We start from the raw sequence: 19046 nt of genomic DNA, 5'->3' as shown, positions 1-19046 counted from the left end.
TTCCCCCCGGCTTGAACATTGTACAGTAAAAGGTTTTATAGAGACTTTTAATGGTTTAAGCAAAATTTCACGACCTCACGATAGAGAAATGCTGCCAAGTTAAAAGCCGCTTTATCAACCGGAGAAGTTATGGATGATGTCCAGGTCTGTAAAATACAGTACACACATGGATTTCTCTATGTGTGTACTGTACATCTTTATAGTCGCAGTCATACAGGAAGTTACATAAGAATAGAACAGCCTATGGATTGCGTTGCACAGATTGTGAGGCCGTCTGAAGCTAATTTGTGATTCCATGAAAATAAGATTTTAATTATGCTATTGTACACCATACGGTCTTTTTATGGATATTCAGAATACTTTGTTCTTACCAGTCATGTCAACATGTTTTTATTAGCTATAAAGAAAGTACTAAATACAATTTTTTGATATATATACATATATATATGTATATACATATACATATATATATACACGTGTGTGATTCAATATGACACACAATTAACATACAAACAATATACAAAGAATGTTCTGATAAAGAGCATGCCAATGTAGTCGGAAGTTGCTTTCTCTTTCCATGCGTATCGTTTACAAAAATGGATATTAAAATATATATTCACTTCCCATAATTGGGACAGCAAAGAAGCCACGTGAACGGTATGCACAGTCTACAATCCTGCAGTTTATATCAAAGAGGTTACATCACAATGACATACAAAGCATTACACAAATTATATAAATACACAAGAACAAGTCATATACGCTGCCTGTATAAAATATAAATATTAGGTCTGCTCATTGCATACGGTTTACATAGAAAACGACACCATTGGTGGACAATCAAATGTGTCTCTCCCAAGCTTTTTAGTTGCCATAGTGGTGACGATACTAGCAAAGTTTTGACATCCGACTTCTGCATCTCTAACTTCCTAACAACGGTGGAAGACAAGTTGAAAGCTGATTCCAGCTCTTATGTGACTAGTGGACAATTCTTCTGTCCTCTTGGCTTTGGTCTCCGCGAGGCGAAATGTCGTCGGACTGGTCCAGCTCTGACTTATCACTGGTCCAGATCGTTGCTGTCGCGGCTGCGGGACCGATGGTGGCTCTTGCAAAACTCCCTGATCCGACCGCAGGCCTCCACCATCACCTCCTCCGGCACCGTCACCACGATGCGAAAGAAGTTAGGGTACTCAAACGCCTGGGAGAGGGCAGAAAATGGACAGTCTCGGGCATTAACAGGGTCACACATCTTTATTCTAAATGTGAGTTTAGAATAAATCATTTATCCGTCTTTATGGATAAATGACGGAAAAAGGTATCTTACTGAGGCAGGCAGACAGAAGACCGACTGCTCTGTCACCAGCTGTTGAGTAAAGTCCACATCGTCCTTAAAATCTGGAAAGTGATTCATGTCAATCCCCACCTGGACAAATGTGAACACACATTAACCTCTGATTCATATTCAAACCGCCTTAAATGAAATACAATACCGTAGAATGATGATTCACATGCATGTAGGTAGGACAAATGAATGAATGTGGAATATTTATATTATACATGTTACACTGCCCATTAAAGGTCCCATATTGTAAAAATGAATTTTATGAATTTTATGAATTTTTATTAAAGCAGGTCTAGGTGCTATGTAAATAGTGTGAAAGTATGAAAACGCTCAATCCATGGAGAAATAAACATAGAACTTATTCAAAAATATGTCTTTAGATGAGCCATCAGGATTTTCATACGGTGGTGAGGTCACAACTATACAATATATAAACCATTTCACAGTTTTTAAGTGTAAACATTCTCAATGTGTCCCAGTTTACTTCCGCTTGCAGGAAGTAAACACAGACCCAAGCTATTGCCTAGCGATGTAATACCATTGAAACACGCAAAAACGGAGCGTTTCAGAGACAAATAAAGAGTTTTTTGAACATGTAAACATATTCTAACAGAAACCCAACATACAAGAACCTTGAAATGAGCATGATATGTGACCTTTAAGTTTGGTTCATCTGGTGTATTTAAATAGTTTCCCCCCCCTTAACTACAGCATCATATTATTGTACAATACTTCCATCAGCAACATAAAAAGGTAAAAAATGATTTTCAGCAACTTCCTCAAAATGGCATACCGATTCAATTCAATTCATTTTTTTCCACTTATTTATAAACATAGCTTTCAATTTTGAGATGTGGCTACCGCTTCTTCAGATTATTTTTGTTAAAAATATAAATAAACACACATGAATAAGATAAATCAAACACACTTCTAGTACTTACCATGAGGTACATGGCTCCTGAAGGCATGATGGGGTTCAGCCCAGGGACGGTGCTCAGCTCACTGAAACAGATCTCAGAGTTGGTCTGAGGAAGAAAAAAATAAACCATCCAATCAGTCTAGTGTGAAACACATTACTGTAAATCGGAAAAAATAGAACAATTAAAATATGTTTAAACATATTTGAAGACAACAGAAGACAAGAATCATTTTGGTCACATTTACAGGGATTATGAATATGAGTATGAGTTGCGATTCTAATCTTATATATATGCTGCACAATATACACATTATGTGAAAATATGTTATATTAAAAAAAGAAATTGTCATTAAAGATACCACATTACGCATGGCAACATGGAGTAATCGCTGCTTTGCACAAATAGACGCGATGACGTGTTGTTGAGAGCGGAGTGTAGGTGGAGGCAGAATAATTATCTGAATACGTTTGTTAATGGTTGCTAGCAAGTTTTGTTGGCTTGTTGTTTTATAAACCACAAGTGTTACTTGAGAACGATAACATAAACCAATGAAACCATATTAGCTGAACCCGCGTCCATTGGCAGACTGCTTTATCGGGGGAAGAATTGACGGAAGCTCCGGAGAGGACGGCTGGCTAGTTAGCTACTGTTTGTCTATCGCCAGAGCTAGCTAGCTAGTCTCCAGAGCTCTTGCCTGCTCCTCTCTTGGCGAAGTGGTCTCCTAGCAGCAAGGAGCGAGGTAGAGGAACTGTAGACCCAGCTGAACACCAAAAGCGGGCCATCTCTCTATCTCTCCAATAAATTAGATATAGCTAAACTTTTAGCAACATTTTCTCTCCATGTCTGAAACGCTTTGGCCATAATGTAGCTTGCTAGAGCTTAGAATCACATTTTATCATCTTAAATGGATGCAGTATCGATTCTGGCACCCAATAACACAGCAAGATGACATTTACAATGTGTAACTTTAGCCCACTGCTCTGAGGTTATTTGTGTTTGACTCCAGTTTTTCATTCGTTTACCTCAAGCAAACACGGTGACGTAATCATGACGTTGGCTGTTAGAGGGTATACAGCACTATACAGGTAAGGGTCTGCCGACAGACTCGTGCGTCCAGAGTATCACTGAGGTTGCATTTTTGTTGGAGTAACATATAGAGATGATAAGATGACGATGTATTGTATATAGAAAGATATTACTCATCAACCCCATCACCTTCAGAAAGCTGTTGGTGTTGTTGTAGAAGCTTTGAGGTGTGTTGTTGAGGATGCTCTCCAGGGCACCCTGGATGATACTGCAGGCTCCCAGAATACGTTGGCTCAGTTTCACCAGACCCTGTCGAATCTGCAGTGGAGACATACTGCATTAGGTGAATGTAACTGTTATCTATTGGAGGCTTCTTGTTGTCTCTCTGCTCAAAGACGAATGCACAAATAAAGCTACACGAACCTTGGATCCAAATATATCATCCCTGTCATGGATGAGGATCCATCCCATCCTCCAACCGGGGACCAGCCAGCGCTTAGCCAAGCCGCTGCAGGAAAGGATGGGAACGTCACTGCTGAGAGACGCCATGGAGGGAGAAATGCAGCCTGGGAAAACCTGAGGACAGGAGCAGGAACAAGATAGAATAGATCAGATGGCAAAAATCATCCATGCTCACGGGTCATTCTGCCTTCAAAAGGAGGCCATATTGTTGACATGGAAAGCCAAGTACGGTACGGTGTTAGAAGCTTGGCATTCAAGTGGTTAAAGCCGAACAAGCTGTACAGATATGGCAAACGTGTTAAAGCTATGGTAGGTAATCTTCTTCGAAAACACTTGTTATATTTGTTGAAATTGTCATTACATCCCAACGACGAGCAATGAATCAAATGCTCTGACGCAAAAAAGAAAGGACTGTAATTAACAGGACTGTAATTAGCCTGTCCAGTCATTTCATTTGTTCTGAAATAAACCAGAGCTGCTAGCTTAACAGCTGTGAGTACTAACAATAGCCATGACTTGTTTACATTCATTATGATGGGGGGGGGGGGGGGGGGGCTTTTGAGGGAGGCCTGAAGGAACAGGATGTCAGTGTTGTCAAAATCTAGCAACTTTCATTGGAAAATAGTTAGCAACACTGGGTGGAGGTTTTTCGGTTAGATTATTTTAAAAATCTAGCGTACTCTTGCTAGTTTCTCAACATTACCAATCCTGGCTTCAACAAACACTTGAATATTTACTGCTTAGCGAACGTAAGACCAGTGTTATTTCTTTTTTTGGTTTCCACCATCTCCTGAGAACATATCTGGCTCTTTAGCAGCTAAATGCTACACTATGCCCACAAGCTAGTGGTTAAATGTGTTTGTCTGCTGCTACCACCTGCTGCAGCCGGAAATCAGGTTGTTCGGAGTGGTGAGAGTGAACCAAAGCAATAAAGTTACAGACCAAAACCATTTCACTGAACTGAAAGATGCTAAAACAAAACAATGCATAAAATCGAGGCTTTGATTTGTCACAATATTGGCCCTTTTCACATTACACATTTATTGTTAATAAAAGTATTTAAAGCTACAAATGACCTACTTGAGCGTCGGGAACAATCGTTTATTTTTTACTATGTATAACACAAATATCATGTCTTAAACCTCTTCAGAAGCTAAGCTTCCTACTCCCTACTCCTAAACCCATGAACAATTTTGAAGCATAGTAGGAGAGAGAGAGGCTTTAAGGGAAAGGGAATGTACAGGAACCAAAGAAAGCTGGTTCTCATTAAAGCCAAACATCTTTGACTCTGAGCTGGGAACTGCCCCGCATCCTATTGGCCAGACTACTGTGAATGACATAACAGCAACATCAGACACGTGCCTGCCTAGCTCTCCAATTTAAAGCAGTTTGTGCCCCCCCCCCCCCCCCCTCTAGTAGGATTACAACTATATCAGCACTGGCCATTGGTTAAGTACTAATTAGTTAATGATTATGATAATACTGACTGACTTTACAGGCACAGAGAGTACCTAGACTGTGCAGACATACGTTGTAAGCACATAATTTACTCATTCAAGAAACAGAGGGACTGACTGAGTCTTGCTTTGCTGGTGCAGTTCTCAGACCCCTGGCCCGCAAAACACTCCCCCTATTCAAGCTTTCCAACCACCCACCGCCACCTATCCAGCTCTCCATCCACCACACGACTCCCATTCCGCGCAAGCTCTTTCTGTGGCAAAACCCATCAACTGCATTGATTGGAAACACATGTGGCCACAAAATTGCAAAGTCATTCTGGTCTGCTTGGGTTCAGTGTTAAACGGTCGGACGGGGAGGGTTTGTGGATGAACCCAACTTTTTCCCAAATTTTTCCATTCTCACTAGCCCCGACGGCACATTTAAAAAGCACAGGTTCAAAATTCAGGATATAATATGAAAGTATTTTCCATCAGAAGAAACAACAGAGAAGCAAACGTTATGTAATGGCTTGGCTGAGCATAAGAAAAACTCACAGGACTTTTTACTTTTTGTGAAATACAAAAGGCCACCATGCAGTTTATGATAAACTGCTGGTTCTGAAGGTGCTTTCAGATAGTCAGCGGTTGCCGCCACCGCCTCCATAATTTTCTATATAATTTGGTTTCTTAGATCAGAAACCTACTAGAAATGTTCCTGCATGCTCTACAGGAACGCCGAAGTAATTCATTGGTTTATGTATGAACAGGCCGGCAATTGTCCTGTTGGTGTCAGTCAAATCAGTGGCTATCATGGATGTATCGTGGCTTTGCATTCGGTTCTACCTGCGATTTAACTCACTCTATCTCAGTCTTTAATCATTTTACCATAATTTGTGACTTTAACGAACGCGTAGGGAAACTAAGCTAACTAATTGCTTAGTGTTACATTACCATAACATATCAAAGCTACCTAGCTGGCTAGTTTAACAAAGTTAGCTAGCTTCTAGCAAGCAATTCAACACACATTGACACTAATAATGTAATGATGCTGGTAATAAAAAATAAGTGAAAATTAAAAAAAAACATTTAGCTATAGCACAATTTGTAAAAGAAGAAGCTGCCTTGGTAATGGACACAAATCGCCTGGTACGCTATTTTTATTGAGGCAAGGTGGCCATGCATTAATTCACACCACATGTGTTCTTGAACAGCCAACATGTGGCTGCCATTTTTTGGTAGCCACATGTTGCCAGAACCGGCTGTGGTTTGAGAAAGTATAGAAGAAGAAAAAGTGTGTGTTCCTGTTAGACATCCCCCATGGATTTGTATTTATCACCATATCAGAATGTTACCAAGGTGGAAAACTACTGGTAAACAATTCAACTACCTTATCTCCATTTTTGTATTGAGCAACAATATTCAGCCTGTGTGCGTGTGTGCGTGTGTGTGTGTGTGTGTGTGTGTGTGTATTCAGGAGTCTATGTGCATGTGGATATCTGTGTACATGTTTGCATGACCTCCAACAAAAGTTTGACCAGTAAAGGCTTGTCAAGGCCGACATTGATGCCAACGCTTTGGACTGAATGTGCTGGCAGTGTTGTTTTCTTGGAAACATTTAAATTTGGTCAATGTCTTTTTAACCGTTTATGATCACAATTTCTTTTTAATTTTTGAAACAAAAATATAAAATTTTAAGATTATTATATCAAAATTCAATTATCGTCTCTTCCTGTTGAACAAAATATGACGTGTGCTTACGTAAGCTAGTACCAACCAATTTCAACTAATAGTATGACAAACATCCATCAATCAATCCAGCAACTTTTAGCGACAAATGAGGTGTGTTATTCTGGATATGAACACGCTGTGGCACTAAACGCGGAAACTGAAACTAAAGGCAAACTAATTTAAAGGAAAAAAAATTTGAATACAGTATAGTCAAAATATTTTGAGGAAAGAAAGTCATAATATTTTGAAAATAACGTTGTACTATTTTGAGAACAAAGTTCTAATTTTACAAAAAAAGGAGTCTTATTAAGGTATTATGAAGATAAAATATTCAGTTGTAAGATACCATTTAAGGTAATGTATGCCATTTCAGGAATATGCTGTGGTTTGATGTCTCCTACAAAATTACGTCCCCATACAACTAAACTGCACTCTCAATTACGTTTAAAAGGAAACATGTACTGTATTCTCCACGGTATTAAACAGTTTAAACACGTGGTAAAAGTTGTAAATTGAAAGAAACAAAACAAAAATGCCACAAAACTACTTGGTTAGGTTTAGTAAAAAATCATGTTTCGGCTTAAAATGACTATGAAGTTGAAACAAAACAAAAACACAAATAATTATTTTGGTTTCACTGGACATGAACAGCAGTGTCCTAGGTGAAAGTCCTTTTTTTACTTTCAATTTGCACTCTCAATTACGTTTCAAGAGAAAATGAATTTCTCTCCGGATTAACGATTGACATTTTTTAACACATTGAAACGTGTGGTTAACATTGTCAAATTGAAAGAAAACAACAACAATGATACAAAACTACTTGATTTAGTAAAACACATCTTGGTTCGGCTAAAGATGACCACAAAGTTGAAAGAAAACAATAGAAAAACGCAATGAAGGCACTTGGTTGGGTTTAGGCAACTAAAGTTCTCGGTTCACACGGGACACAAACAGCAGTCTCCTGGACAACGATCCTCATCACTACACCAGATGTCCACAGACTCTTTTCAATCAAGAAACTTCAAAGCAAAACGTAATCCACGACAAAATACATTTCCTTCAAAACGTAATTCACATTGCAGTTTCGTTGTATAGAACATACTTTTTAGGAGACAGGGCTGTTAGAACGCTACGGCAATGTGGAACATGTTCATACACACAGCCTGAGGCTAAAATGCTATGCCCCTTGCCCACCCCCACTGCTTGCCCTTGCTGACCTCCATGCCCCCTGCTCATCCAGCGTACCCACCTCGCTGGTCGCTGCTTCCACGCCTCATTCACAGCACATGGCCCCTAATCCCCCCTATGCTGATGTGGGGTTGTCCACCCACCACCCAGAGCCAGGGCAAATACCACCAAATGAAACATAACCTGCACTGTCACTGTGGCGAAAAATGTGCCTCGCTGGTGTAACAGAGGGCCAAGCCCTGTTTGTGTGGTTGCACTCACCATATCGCTGTAGATTTCATCGGCCAGAATGGGGACGCAGTGTCTGGAGGCCACTGAAAAAAGAAAAAAAGAAAAATTCTATTGTTTTACTAAGATGAGGCAAATGCCGTCTTAGTCCAAATTTCCGTCCCCTGACTGGGCTGCCAATTCAAACTTTTTCAGGATTTCGAACTTGCCTATTCCTACCAAAGCAGAGCGGGGCAGAACTAACCTTTGATGATTTTCTGCAGGTGTTCCTTGCTGAAGACGGAGCCACACGGGTTGGACGGATTGGTAACAATCAGACAGGACGTCCTCTCGTCAATCATGCTCTCCATGTGTTGCAGGTCGACCTCCCATGACTTCTCTGGCTGGAAATCAAAGAGGGATGTCAGGGTTGGGCCAGACACTTTTTGCGCATGACGATACACCCATGTCTTGGTAACATTCAAAGGTAGTTACTGCAACCTGCTATGGCGAGGTTATGTTGAGGTTGTGTTGGAGAATGCGACGGGAAGGGGGAAAGCCAGCCGGGATGAGGTTGTCAACAGTTACATGGTGTATCCATCTCAACTGCCAAAGTCCTTGAACGCTCTGGTCGCTTATTCATTGTAACTAACTTTTTTTAAAGATGTAAGCCTCTCAGCAATATGATTAAAGTGTGATGTGCACCAATGTGGAAAACGTTTCGATCCCACAAGTCCTCTCAAAACATTAATTTTGAATGGTTTGCTGAGTCGTTTCTTTGGCTTGTGGTCAGTCGAATGTGTCTGCATTTGGAAAATAAATTGAAATGAAGTGACCACCACTGATTTAGGTTTCCATATACTTATGTGGTGGTGACTAAAGACAGAAACACCTCCAAAACTCTTATTTACACAATTGCATTTTGCTAGTTAGCAAGCTGGTCGCTAATCTAATCAAGAAATTGGGCTTCGTTTATAGTAGAAGTGCAGTGACCAACTGCAAAATTGCAACAACAAAAAAAACATTTTTTGTATTATTATTATATTATTATGGATTTTAAAGCAAAACCTTCCCAGGGCCAAGTACAGCTATTGTTATCATCTGCGTGATAGCATCTCAATGTAAAGTCCAGGAAAAAGATGCAGTGTAATGGAGAAAGCTATAATGTCCATTTCGGCAAATGCCATCAACATATGAGAGAGTTCAATGTTTCATAGTTTATATCTGATGGGTTTGGTACAGTACCATGTGTTGGCTTGCTTTCCTTTTATTTGTTGTTACCTCTGTATTTAAAGTAAGTAATGTCTTGTAAGCTCTTGAATAAGAAAAAAATCTATTTGTTCTTTTCTGGCTTATTCCCCACACACATGAATGGCATGAAAAGAATCCACTGATATGGCTTCTCAATTATCATTGGCCCTAACAGCTGAAGTTGTGATACTACAAACTAAAATAAACAAATGTTACCTTGCAAATTGAAAGGTATAGGTAGAGTAAGTGTCTATGTTTAGGGGTGGGGGTAGGGATGGGACCCCACTCCTACTTACCAGCAGGTTATAGAGTTTGACCTCGATGCCCATGGAGACAGCCAAAGTCTTATATAAGGAGAAGCCTGGGCATGGGACCAGGATGTTGTCCCCTGGGTTACACAGGACACTGATAGCCAGGTCAATGGCTTGACTGCAGCCGCTGGTCAAAATCACATCCTGGAAGAGAGCGTGGTGCATTTGATTTTTTGAGAGCATAGACTCCAAAACCATATATCCATGCAAACAACAACACCCAATAAAGTCACTGTAGCATGTAGATTAACTTCCAAGACATGCAGTGTCACGTATTACAATCTGATTCTATTCATTATGAGCATAATATTGCAAGTGCTGTGTTTATTACATTGTGCTGCTAAAATTTCCTTTTCATTCACACAGAATGCACCTAAGTTGTCCTATACTGTGATTCAGATTTAAAAGGTAGCACTGCAGGTGAATGAGGATGAAAGGGCATGAAAAAATAAATGTGTTAGCAAAGGTTTGAGATGTTTGAGGAGTAAGCACCTCTGCCTCCAGTGGGGCCTCAGGGCAGCTGTAGAAGTTGGCCACTGCCTGTCGGCTCTTCAGGTAACCTGCCGGTGGACACAGAGAAAACATGCGGCGAATGCAAGTAGAGATACATTAATGCAACGGCTTAATCGTTTAATCGCCACTACATGTGCTCCCTTCACTAACTGTTGGGGGTTGGTAAACATGAGCATGTGATTCACTGACATCAGACAATTTCTGGTCACTAAATTTCACAATACAAGTTAAAGGGCATATGGCGAGGCAATGAGGGGCTTTCCTGGGTTCTGACATGCTAAAGGTCTCACCACAACTCCTAATTTAGGAACACAGACTTTATAGTAGTTCAGCGTCTCTTTGTAGTTGTCTTGTATCTATTTGTATTCATGTCTCTTTGAGTGACATTTTGTAGGTGAAGGGGGACCCCTGACACTTTGGGCCCCTGGGCTTATTCAGTAATCTATCCATGCACCTAATGTAGCTGAAAAACCACCACATCTCACCCGTATGCATCTGTGTTACTGCTTTTGAAGCTAACGTGAATTCACATTTCTTTACTTCCGTGCATTTAAAGATGCTTGCTTTGGGATTTTTTTTGCTGGTAAGTGAAACTCACCAACAGAAGGAGCATAGCCGTTGTATTTTTGGGTGTCTATGGCATCTTTCATGGCCTGCAGCACTGCATTATGGGTAGGCAGGTTTCCAAACACAGTGGGATCCCCTGGGGAACAGATGGGAGGCAATCAGTCAACAGTGACAGGACGCAAAAATCAAGCAACAAACGATGCTCAATGGTCTGCGTCACTCTACACATGAAAAGAATACAAGTCGAGGAATATGGGACACATACTGTACATGTGTAAGAAACCATATATCTGTACTAGATTTTTTTTTAAAGCTAGTAGAGCTGTTGTGGATGACAGTTAATGGACAGTATGCCATTGCATATGTATTTATTGGTAGTATCATATCATATAGGTGATTGGCCTGGTTTGTTTCAAATATTAGAAAGTAATTGGAACTCTAACGGGGTAGTCATTCTTTATTGATTATAGTTACACATTATTGGATTATTAGAAATAGAATATTTGCATTACATGTAAGCAACAAAGCTGCATCTCCAGAGGTGTTTAAAACACAGATTTAGTCATGCAGAAACCCTCTCACCTATGGAAAGTGAGATCATGGGTTTATCCGGGTTCGGAGTGAGCTCCATCCCATCCACAATGGCCCTAATGGGATTCAACGTGTTGTTGGCCATTTTGGAGGGCTTCACTTCCCATATCTGCCTGCGGCTTTTGGCTTTGGTCGGATACAAGCTGCCATTCACACTGACGTGGCGGACGGCGTTCCCGTGCACTCCCTTCCCATTGACTCCGGCCCCATTCAGGCCTTTGCCGTTGACGGTGCCGTGTACCCCATTCCCATTCATCTGAACCAAATAAGACTTTTTATCCATCCTGCAATGATGAAGATGATGAACAATTAGAGCATCAAAACACTCAAAACTGTACTTAAATACTCTTGATGTACTTAATTCAAGTATTCCATATATATTTCTGCACTACAGTTCGAGGAGGAATATTGTACTTTTTTTTTTACAATTATCTGATTGATATGGTTACTAGTACATTATTTGACTAACATGATACCATTTTATAAAATATATTTTTATAGATGAAACTGCCCAACACTATATTCAATATTCAAAATGATCTCCCCTTCAGCCTGCTACACCTTTAACATGCTCTTTACATGTTAATCAAGCCATTACAATATGTAATCATTTGAAAGGGGTCATTCGGCATGATGACTACTTGATAATTTAGGTACATTTTGTCCCTAATAATGTACTGTTATTCAATTTGGAATGTTGGACTTTTCTTGTACCAGTATATTTTAAAACATCAAAATTGTGATAAAAGATGATATACTGTTGATCACATCTGATTCTGCATATTCAAAGATTATAATCTCTCTCTTAATTCTGTTACTTTTCAATCATCCAAAAGTCACTCTGTTCTAGCTGTTTGTTATACCTCTCCATAGAACCGACAGAGACGGGATGAATACATAAATAACGAATCATTACTGTTGCAAAAATAAACTTTGAAAGATCAATTTACAACGGTGTACTTCCCCAAAACATTAACGAAACATTAAGCAAATCAATTCATAGTTCATTTGTTTATTATCAGACCATTCACTAAAAAGGTAATATATTAAAAAATCATATCTGTACTTACCTGAATAAATATTCAACAGAAAGTTTTCCAAAAAAGCAGCAGCGGGTGCGGGATGATAAACAATAGCCTTCGGGGATGTTTTACGGTGGTTATATATCAAGATCCCCGAACATGGGTGTTGAGCCCAGCCCATATTTCCATTGGTGGAGACCCAGGGCTGTGCCGTTACACCCCTCTTACATGACTAACAAGAACCATCCCCACCATCCATTATCAGTAGGGAGGAAGGGGAGGCGGGGGACCAGTGGGGACGGGTTCCACGCAGGCTAGAAGACACCTCCGCTGGAGTGCGTCATACGTATTGGCATCAAAACAGAGACGGCGCAAAGTGCAATATCGCTGCATTCCTAATTATTCAAATAGGGAATGTATCTTTGTCCATGCACAGTTAATATTTGGTAATATATGTATTATAAAGGGAAACGACAACATGCAGAGTGATAATCCTCTTTGGATTCTTCACTACAGCCGACTTATTTCACATACAATATGATCCATTATTCATACTTATAAAATACTGATTGTTGCTGCTTTCAGCAGAACTACAATGAGAAAATGACATATTTTTTATAAAATTAGACTCAAACAACCCCACAAGTAGGCTAATGTCAAGGTAACTGTAAGTTATTGGTGCTGCCAAAACAAAACATTACTTATTCATGATGGGTATGACATACTAAGGCTAATACCTGAGTCAACAATAACATGGATGTGAGCCCCTAGACTGACCGGGCACGTTGCGTTGTAATCAATACGTCAGACAGACACAGGTTTTTTTTCCGACAAAACACATTGCTGCAGCATGTGTTGTTATGCCACTGAGAGCACCTTTCTTTGCGTTTCCTTCAGTTCAACGACCTACTGTTTGCAGTGAGTACAATGAGCAGCCTAACTTGCTGGCTCTGGAGGCGAATAGAAAAGCGTTTCAGCTTAAACAAAATCTGTGGAAAACTACTCCTTACATAAAGTCTGGCCAGCTGTTTTTTAGTAGTTCATATTACAGTCCCTTTGAGTGAAATAGTGCTAGTGAAGGTAGGTCCTCTGAGAGTAATAACATGGAAAAGTGGTACATTTTTTTTAAAAAGAGCAATAAAAGGCAATGTTGTAGGCTACTTTTGCATGAATTATGACCAAAAAAAACATTAATTTTTTTAGCATTATTGATAAACAATTAATTTATCCCACAATACAGTTCTACGGCACAAGAGCATACCTTATATTGTGTCTACACTACTGTCAAAATGTATTTTAAAAGGAAAAAAATAATCAGTGGTTTTAATGGGATTTGATAAAAGTAATAAAAATATGAATTACCACCAGAATCATCCTTTGATATGGATCCATTCTTAAACAGGGATTTCACCTTTTTGTGGACCCTTTCATTGTCCTTTACACCTCAGCAATAAATATAAAACATATCAAACAGCCAACTGGTATTTCCTAAAAAGAACATGAGCAAACAAAAAAGATGTTTTGGCTGCTTGTGTGACCCTTAAATTTGACCTCACCTTCCCTCCAAAACTGCAAAGTCATTGTCTAGCACTCAAGAGGAGACTACTGGGTTTCATAAATTAGCATGTTGGGGCCTTTAACATGCACTCAGCAAAAATGGTCACAGCTTTGCCTTAAGTATTGCGTTCTAGAATTACTTGCAACTAGCAGTTATGCTAAAGTGTCACAGATTAAAAATGTAAGGAATAGCACAAGGCGATTAATGGTGCTTTTTGATGACTGTGATTCTGGAGCCTTTTTAACCCTAGCCCTATTTTTAGGCCTCTGCTCGAAAATTGCATACCCATACTAAAAAGAGTGTATTTCTGCAACTACAAGTTCTATTTTAATAATGATGTTATAATAAAGGTAACACTTGTGAGATTGCCAGCACCAATGAACACCACGAACCTGCAGAAACCACCTGCAACACCAACCGTGCCCAGCCACTCAACCTGCTCCCGTCCGAGCCGTTCATCGAAAACAGCCGAAACCTGCAAATCTCGCCAACAAACCCAACCCACAATAGGGGCCGAACAATCGAGTGCAACTGCATTTAGTAAAATAATTTAGTAAAATAAAAAATAAAAATAGAAAACAGAATTAGAACAGGAAAGCGACGACATCACATAAAAGCCAGTCTGTAAAAATGTGTTTTAAGAAGTGATTTAAAATAGATTACTGATTCTGTGAGCCTTATCTCCTCAGGCAGCTCGTTCCAAAGCCGAGGGGCCCTGGTGGCAAAGGCACGGTCACCTTTAGTTTTCAGCCTTGACTTTGGAACAGCCAGAAGGGCCCCACCCCAGGATCTTAGGCTGCGAGCTGGCTCATAGGGGGTCAACATTTCCTCTATATATGTTGGGGCCAGACCCATATGTAAAAGTGATCAGTAACGTTTTTAAATCAATTTTAAAACGTAGAGGGAGCCAGTGATTGGGGTGATGTGATGTCTCATCCACAAATGTCCTTTAAAACCATTTGCTATACAAAACGGCTTTGAAAACAAAGAAAAAATGATGCAGTGTTACTTCATCGGTTGTTGCTCTTTAGCCTCATGACAAAATACTGACACAAGGAGAAACCCAGTAAACAGTCACAGCTAGTACACACACACCTGAAAATAAATAAATAAACTGATACAAGCCTTCAACTCAAAAAAATCCACCCTAAAATATAATTATTCAATGTTTTCTGACACAGCACAGATTTAATTTGTTAATCAGAGGCATTTCTTGATGAATTCTAATAAAACTGTCAGACTGTTGGAGTCAATCACTAATAATATGATGACATCATCAATTCAAGCATGATGCAGTGATTTCCATCTTGTTGAGCATGTTGACATATTTGTTTTATTGACTAAAATACTGTGAATGTCAACAGATACATTCTGCTTTTTGAGTGGATTTTCCTTTTAATAGGGAGTTATATAATAAATCAATACCCACACAGTATACCCCTTAGTACTTTGCACCTTGCCCTTTAACTAGCACGGTATTGCTCTGCCAACCCCTTGCACGTGCTAGATTAATGGAGATTAACTACGTAGCATAATTTTGTGGATCGGTGGTTTGATGGAGTACATGTGCATGCATGAATGTCTGTGCAGTTTAAGTGAATGGGGACGATATTGTAGATTGTCATAGTGTTCAACCAATCAGATCTTTAGTTTGACATGTTGGGCGTATTCTTTGACGTGCCAGAGCCTGCTAGCTGGCCTACAAGTACGTGATTGGTCAGTGGGCTAGTGTGACATGTTGGGCGGTGACAATCCCAAAATCTGCTGCCTCTGCCAAGCAGACATTTTAGCCCTCAAACGCATTAAAACCTATTCAAGAAATACAACTGGGAGGCTCGACTGTCTTCACTGGCGTCCATGAATCCAGAAGGACTTCTTACTAGAACTAAAATGCACGGATGTACTGAACTACCGTGAGATTAAACTCTTTATTAACAAAGAAAGGAGAATGCACTTTGTCTTTAAATAGTGAACAGCAGCTCTGGTAAGTTAAATGCGTTTGTTTTTACATCTGTAGTAGCTTGAATATCCTTGTTTACACATATTTAGCTGGTGTTGCTAACTTGGCGACTTTCTCGCTAAATCTGGCGACTTTCCAAACCCTCATGGCGACTTTTTTTGTCAAAAGCTACTAGCGACAAATCTAGCCACTTGTTCTGGTGTTATTGGAGACTTTTCTGGTGTTTTGACTCTGACGTTAAAGCACGTACGTTCTGCACTGTTGTGAACGAGCAGCGGGTGCTGCCGTGAGCCCCTCCGCCGCCCCAAAGCACTCAGAGGCGGCTACTCTCACAGAAGCCTCGCGCAGCAGTCCCAGCTGCAGTCAGAGCAGAGAGGAGACGCACTCTCGACGTATTCTCTGCAGTTAGTCTATCTATAGGTGTTGGCTTCATTTTTACACAAAACAAATAATAACCGTAGCTGTGTTTCAGCTGCAGGACAGCAGTGAAGGCCCAGATATAAAATGCACGGCCCGCCACTGAATGTGAGTAATAATAAAGTAATGTGAGTCATAATAACTTAAGCGAATAAGGTAATAGTCAAGTGGACACAGGATAGTCCACCCTTTTGCTTTATACACACATTACACATTACATCGTGTTGGGTATTTTGATGCAAAAAACTTTTAATAACCATACTCTTAATAACACCATGAAGTGGATCTCTGAGCTTGTAGCACAGCTGAACTGACTTTGGGGATCTATTGGTAGAAATGTAATATAATATAATTAAGTATGCTTTCTTTAGTGTATAGTCACCTAAAAAGAAGAATCGTGTTTGTTACGTTACAAACGAGCCATTTATGTCTACATACTGAGCAGGTACTCTTCACAGAGCCACCCGCCATGCTTCTACAAAGTGTTTACCCGAAGCGGACAAACCAAACACTGACTCTAGATAGAGCCATTCACGTTTTCACGTCGGCCATCGTAGTTCATTCGTAAGTCAGTTGGTTGCAATCTTCAACCTCGCCGCTAGATGTCGCCCAATTCCTACACACTAGACCTTTTAAAGAACAGTGATCTCTACAGCACTATAGACATGGGGCCCATTTATGTCCACGCCACAGGGGAAAACAATTAATCGCACTCCATTGACTTTGGATAGTGTGAAGGTGCCTCCTTGTCACCTCCCTGACTGCTAGCAGACAATGCCATTGCTAATGGCAATGCTAACACGCAGATGTTTAGTGTTAACCATGTTAGCTTAGCGTGTTTACATGCTTGCTGATTAGAATTGAATACGTACAGTCAAGGCTGATGGGCATCTCAGTAGTTTTGCTCGTCATTAACCAAAGTATTGGTCAAACAAGCTCAAGTCTGCCTGAATGCAGCCGAATAAATGGCCGTATCATATTACATGGCAGTTCATCTGATACTTAGAACAGGGGTCTTCAACGTTTTCAGGCCAAGGACCCCCAAACTGATAGAGATGGAGCAGGGACCCCCGACTATATATATTGTATAAAATTGTGTTTTATATTAAATGGGCCTAGTACCGTGTATACCTCTTTATTGTGCATTGAATACTAAGCTATTCAAATAATACACAGGTTCATATATTCATGTTTTTATTTTAAACATGTGCAAGGTACAGTGAGTAGGGAGGCCGTGCCACTGCCATTTAGAAACATACCTTGTCAGCTGATACCAATGCCAACATCAACATTGTCAATTGCATGATAATCATGCATATGTTGTACCCCTGAAAAAAGGGGGATAAATAATCACGAGAGTGATATGATGTTTTTCCTCAGCAAGAACTTTACTGCAATCGTTTGTACAAAAATACAATCATTTACACAGGAAGAGATTTACAGGAGAGTAGAGAGTACATACGCTATTTATGTTAAACACTATTCAAAGTATTACTTTAGATATTTCCCCGAGCACAAACTAGCTTACATTCAGTACTGTTAAAACTCTCAAAGTGCATAAAACATATTCTACAGATAAAACAAATAAAATATCACTACTAAATATTACCGTCTGTGTACATGTGAATTCACAAAATGGTGGCAGTAGACGCAGCTACTATTACACGCGGGAACTCACGTAAATTACACACACTACAGTACTCTCTGTAAAACTTAGCTCTAAAGTACCCAAAAATGTAACAACATTCTCTTAAAACATAGGACCATGTTAGCAGATTCATACCGACATGTTAACGCTGTTTAAAATCCACAACATACCTGAAAAAAGGGGGATAAATAATCACGAGAGTGATATGTTTTTCCTCAGCAAGAACTTTACTGCAATGAGGAAAAGATCGCGATTTCCCCGAGATATGTGGATGGAGACCAAAGCAATCGATCTCAGACTCAAGATCAAGACCACTATGTAGATCAGTTTAACACTACGTATCCCAGTGGTTCCCAAACTTTTTCTGTCAAGACCCCCTTTGATGATATAGGAACATTGGACGACCCCCCCCCCCCCCGCAACCCGACCCCAAATTTGTCTTGGTTTTTAATGAATTGCATTATAATGCATGAACTGTATAAAATATTTTTGCGCTTTAGACCAGTCACAAATCTGTCCATCTTTGTACATACTTCCTTCTCTTATCTTTATCTTTCTCTGTCGCTCCGTATCTTTCTCGCTCTGTGTCGCTGTGTGTCTCTCTCTCGTTCGCGCTCCCTCACTCTCTCTCTCCCTCGCTCGTTCGCGCTCTCTCGCTCGGGCGCGCGCTCGCTCTCGCTCTCGCTGGTTTTGCCACAGTCGGTCTGTGACATGAGCCGCTCTGGTGGCGTGGTTGGAACACAGTGCATGTCACGTCGGTTATTTTATATTGTTTTACCGGTGTATGTGTGCGTCTGTGTGTGTGGGTTGGTGATGAAGCCGCGACCCCCCTGTAGTACCACCGCGCCCCCCCTAGGGGTCGCGACCCCCACTTTGGGAACCACTGACGTATCCAA

The 19046-nt window shown here is 40.3% G+C and overlaps 1 protein-coding gene across 2 annotated transcripts; it reads right to left on the bottom strand.

Annotated features, from left to right (window-relative positions):
- Positions 1–374: 374 nt before the first annotated feature.
- On the bottom strand, positions 375–19028 carry tat (tyrosine aminotransferase). Of its 2 annotated transcripts, XM_076075828.1 has the most exons (12): positions 18321–19028; positions 11537–11829; positions 10986–11090; positions 10367–10434; positions 9860–10018; positions 8578–8716; positions 8367–8419; positions 3712–3864; positions 3478–3606; positions 2284–2367; positions 1325–1423; positions 375–1198 (listed from the first exon to the last, which is right to left on the bottom strand). In XM_076075828.1, exons 2-12 carry the CDS (start codon positions 11826–11828, stop codon positions 1058–1060), a joined length of 1422 nt encoding a protein of 473 aa, XP_075931943.1. In that variant the 5' UTR covers position 11829; positions 18321–19028; the 3' UTR covers positions 375–1057. The 2 variants fall into 2 exon arrangements, with proteins under 2 accessions (XP_075931943.1, XP_075931935.1); XM_076075820.1 differs by having other exon boundaries at positions 11537–19028.
- Positions 19029–19046: the final 18 nt, after the last annotated feature.

Source organism: Anarhichas minor, unplaced genomic scaffold (assembly GCF_050575085.1).
Source record: "Anarhichas minor isolate MPS153535 unplaced genomic scaffold, ASM5057508v1 ptg000005l, whole genome shotgun sequence".
NCBI classification, from domain to species: Eukaryota; Metazoa; Chordata; class Actinopteri; order Perciformes; family Anarhichadidae; genus Anarhichas; species Anarhichas minor.
This window is presented reverse-complemented; position numbering and strand designations above follow the sequence as displayed.